This window comes from Myotis davidii, unplaced genomic scaffold (assembly GCF_000327345.1).
Source record: "Myotis davidii unplaced genomic scaffold, ASM32734v1 scaffold533, whole genome shotgun sequence".
NCBI lineage: Eukaryota > Metazoa > Chordata > Mammalia > Chiroptera > Vespertilionidae > Myotis > Myotis davidii.
The window spans coordinates 497,546-501,948 of record NW_006285996.1 but is presented as its reverse complement, the minus strand read 5'-3'; the positions used below and the strand labels follow the sequence as shown (position 1 = coordinate 501,948).

The following is a 4,403-nucleotide window of genomic DNA, read 5'->3' as shown; positions in this document are numbered from 1 at the left end:
ATAATTAATTATCATTATTATTTGTTTTTTACAAACAATGAGGCAATGAACATTTTGGGCACATCCGTGTGTGTGTCTGTGTGTGTGTGTGTGTGTGTGTGTGTGTGTGTATAAAAGGATACACAAAATAAACTGTGGTGTCATGACCTTTATCATTTTGTTTTTTAAACAAAATATGAGTGTGTATTCAATTTGTAAATTAAATTCTCTAACCTTGGAGTTTAAACCTTTATTTTTTAATGAAAGATTTATCTTCCAAGAGTCAACATCTTAAATCTACCGAAATGAAAAGAAAATCCTACTATGGGGAAAAAGAGATGCCTTGATGAAATGTACAGCATAGCAATTTTGGTTAATGATATCACACTGCATATTTAAAAGTTGCTAAGAGAGTAAATCTTAAAAGTTTTCATCACAAGAAAAAAATTAATTTTGTAACTATGCATGGTAATGGATGTTATCTAGACTTACAGTGATGACATATTGAATCATTACGTTGTATTAGTATACCTGAAGCTAGTAAGTTGTATATCATTATTCCTCAATAAAAATAAGTAAATAAATAAATGAATAAACAGAGAGTGTGCCTTGAACACTCACTATATCAGGCCTCCAACCCTGCTCCCCACAATAAGAAGAAGCTTGTGTAGTATGCAAGGTAATTGTTCAGAAAATTATATAATAGACTGGAGGAAATAGTACTTTAAGAAGAAGGTAGTTTGGAAACTGAAGAACATCTAGGTACTCACTCAGGTATTTTTTCAGATCGCTGTTCTATTTGTTCAATAAGAGTCTGCAGAATTAAAAAAAAAACACATTAAAAAGCTATCTGTTTTAGTTATGGACTATTAACTACTTTCTGATTATAACACATGCTATTAGAAAATCTGTAAATTCAAAAAAGTTGAAACATAAATATCACGTGTAATACCACAAAATAATCAGTTAATATTTTAGAATATTCTTTCCGGTTTTTTGTATACACATACTACAGTTACTATATTTTTCTTTTTTTTAATCCTCACTGAGGATATTTTTCCCATTGATTTTTAGACAGAGTAGAAGGGAGGGAGCAGGTAAAGGGGCGGGGAGGGAAACATCATTTGGTTGCCTTCTGCACGGGATCAAACCTACAACCCAGGACTCAGGTACATGCCTTTGACAGGGAATCAAACCCGGGACCCTTTGGTTGACACTCCAACCACTGACCCACAATGGCCACGACTATATTTTTCTTTTTAAATAAAACTGGAATTATACTACATATCCAGCTTTATATACTGCTTTTAAAAAATTAACTGTGTTTCAAAACATTTTCCTATTATTAAATAATTTTCATTATCAGATGAAAACGTAAAAAGAAAGCCTTAGCATAATGCCTGGGTATCTAGCAAACACTCAGTGAATCATCATTATAAATATTATTTAAAACATTTGTCTAGCCCTAGCCGGTTTGGCTCAGTCAGTGAATAGAGTGTCGGCCTGCAGACTGAAGGGTCCTGGGTTCAATTCTGGTCAAGGGCACTTATCTGGGTTATGGGCTCGATCCCCAGGTTATGGGGCGTGCAGGAGGCAGCTGATCAATGACTCTCTCTCATCATTGATATTTCTCTCTCTCTCTCTCCCTCTCCTTTCCTCTCTGAAATCAATAAAAAAAATATTTTAATGAAAAAAAATTTGTTTAATGACTACATAATATCCCCTTGGGTAGATGTAATGGATATTATCTAGACTTACAGTGATGACATATTGAATGGCTGACATAAATCAACCACTCTTCTACTGTTAGACATCTTGGCCAGTGGTTAAGAGCTCTGGATCTAGAGAAAAACTGAAGGGTCTGAGTGCCACCTCCACAGTAGCTGTTTTGAGCCCAGGAGATCTGGTTCACTTCTCTGAGATTCCATTTTCTACCACATAAAGCTGAAATAATAATAGTTACCTACTATGCAGTGGGGAACCCCCAACACTGGGTCATAAGAGATAAATATTTTTTATAGGCCCAAAATATTTTTGAGAAATTGCTTTACATCCCTATTAGCAGTATTGCCTATCTCATTAAATCCTCAAAACCACTATTATACCTTAACCTCCCAGTTTCTAACAGACAAAAAAAAATAAAATAAAATGCCACCTAACCTTAAATTGAATGTATTCTCCACTGAAGCTAAACATGAGCTCATATTTATTAACCATTTGTATTTTCTATAAGTAATCAATCCCCTCCAATCCACTATAAATCTGAGTAGTTTAAGCTCAAATATCCCCTTCATCTAGAAACATTCCCTAAGCATCTCAGGAGGTGTTTCCTGCTCTGTGGTCTAAAGGCACTCTAAGATAATGCAGTGTAATGTGGAAAGACAATACCTACCTTTCTTTCATTTATGTTCATTTTCCTGGTATAAGCAAAGGGCCTAACATAGAGTAGTACTTCAAAAGGGCTGGCTAAATAAATTTCCTACTACTATCCTATTTACAACAACAGACTTACTCTGACTTTGGGAGCAGCAGTTCGAAATTTCACATAAAATAGTGTGAAAGCATTGTCTGCATTAGGTACAGATGAAGGATCCTACAGAAATATGGGGAAGGATAGAGAAGGAAGATAATTAGCAAACAAATAAGTATTCAGAAAATGTGATGCACATCATTTCAAATAGCTACTTCTTGGTCTATACGCCAACCGAAAGTTTAGAGAGAAAAATCTCAGAGAGAGATTAGTATTATTATTACTACAAATGAGAAATAATTATGAGGAACCATCATCTCTCTTTTATAAAACTTACCCATGTTACATGAATTTTTGGCAGTAAAGAGACCTGAATTCAGCTTCACACTCAGTTATTTACTGAGGTAGGACGTTAGCCAAATTACTCAACCTCTCTGAGATTCAAAGCATCCATTAAATGGTAATAACCTATATAAAGTCATAATGCAGCTCAATAGTAAGCACTATGCATAGCAGGTAATAATACTTATTAAGTATTAGTTTCCAAAACTTATTAAAAATTTTACAAAACAGAACAACATAAATTGATGAGCAAAATTAGATCTAAAGACATGGAAGCATGAACAGGCTGTCAAACCTCAGAAGGAAGGCAAGGGAGGGTGGGCATGGGTAGGAAGAGATCAACCAATGAACTTGTATGCATATATGCATAACCCAGGAACACACACAGGCAATAGGGTGGTGAAGACCTGGGGTTGGGGGTGGGGGTGGGCTGGGAGAGGTCATTGGGGGAAAAGGGAAACATATGCAATACTTTCAACAATAAAGATTTAAAAATTTGTAATTTAATTAAAATTTTAAAAAATAAAAAAATAAATTTACAAAATAGAAAAATTATATAGTCTGGCTGTTATCTTAGCTAAGATCAATATGAAGAATAAAAATGCAACCCAAAAATCAGTGGCTTTAAACTCAAAGGTCAGAAGCTATTCAATGTTCTTTAAAAAAACTTAAAAAATAAAATGCATAATCTTTCAGGTTTTCTTTTGTTAGTAAACAAATGACCATCCTAGCTAGCTCCACTCTTATTTTCTAACTCAACACTCTAATTTCCCACCTAGCATCTACTACAATCTGCAAATGAATTAATTTGTTTGTTTCCTTCTTTACTGATTATATCTCCTGAAATAAGCTCCATGAGTGCAGGGACCTGGTTAGCTCCTTTTTCACTACTGTATAATTCCTAGAACAATGCAAAGCATTTAGGACAGTGGTTCTCAACCTGTGGGTCGCGACCCCTTTGGGGGTCAAACGACCCTTTCACAGGGGTTGCCTAAGAGCATCGGAAAACACATATATAATTACAAATTGTTTTTATGATTAATCACTATGCTTTAATTATGTTCAATTTGTAACAATGAAATTGGGGGTCACCACAACATGAGGAACTGTATTAAAGCGTCGCAGCATTAGGAAGGTTGAGAACCACTGATTTAGGAGGTACTCAATAAAAATACATTTGCTAAACATAGAAAATTTAATTATCTACCACATGTAAAGAAAAAAATTTCAAATTATCCATCATATGTAATCCCACGACTCAAATAGAACCACTTTTATTATTTTGGCATATTTCCTTCCAATATTTTCATAAAAAGATAAGAAAATATTTTAAGTGACAAATAGTTTGAACCTTTATTATTTATCATTAGTACTGAATAGCTCCCATGCTGTTATATATTCTTTGAAAATAAGACTCTGCTGGACAGATACAATACAACCACTTTTCCTATTATAAATAAAACTGCAATGCTGTCCTAGCTGGTTGGCTCAGTGTGTAGAGCGTAGGCCTGTGGACTGAAGGGTCCCGGGTTCGATTCCGGTCAATGGCATATGCTTGGGTTGTGGGCTCGATCCCCAGTAGGGGTCTGTGTGCAGGAGGTAGCCAACCAGT

At 34.9% G+C, this 4,403-nt stretch overlaps 1 protein-coding gene across 1 annotated transcript in view; it reads right to left on the bottom strand.

Annotated features, from left to right (window-relative positions):
* Window positions 1–4,403, bottom strand: part of COG3 (component of oligomeric golgi complex 3) — an 85,742-nt gene that overhangs the window by 54,383 nt on the left and 26,956 nt on the right. Inside the window, exons 8-9 of the mRNA XM_006757185.2 lie at window positions 2,492–2,572; window positions 750–793 (exon numbers count right to left, since the gene is read on the bottom strand). Coding sequence (XP_006757248.1) covers window positions 750–793; window positions 2,492–2,572 — 125 coding nt within the window. The remainder of the gene's footprint in view (window positions 1–749; window positions 794–2,491; window positions 2,573–4,403) is intronic.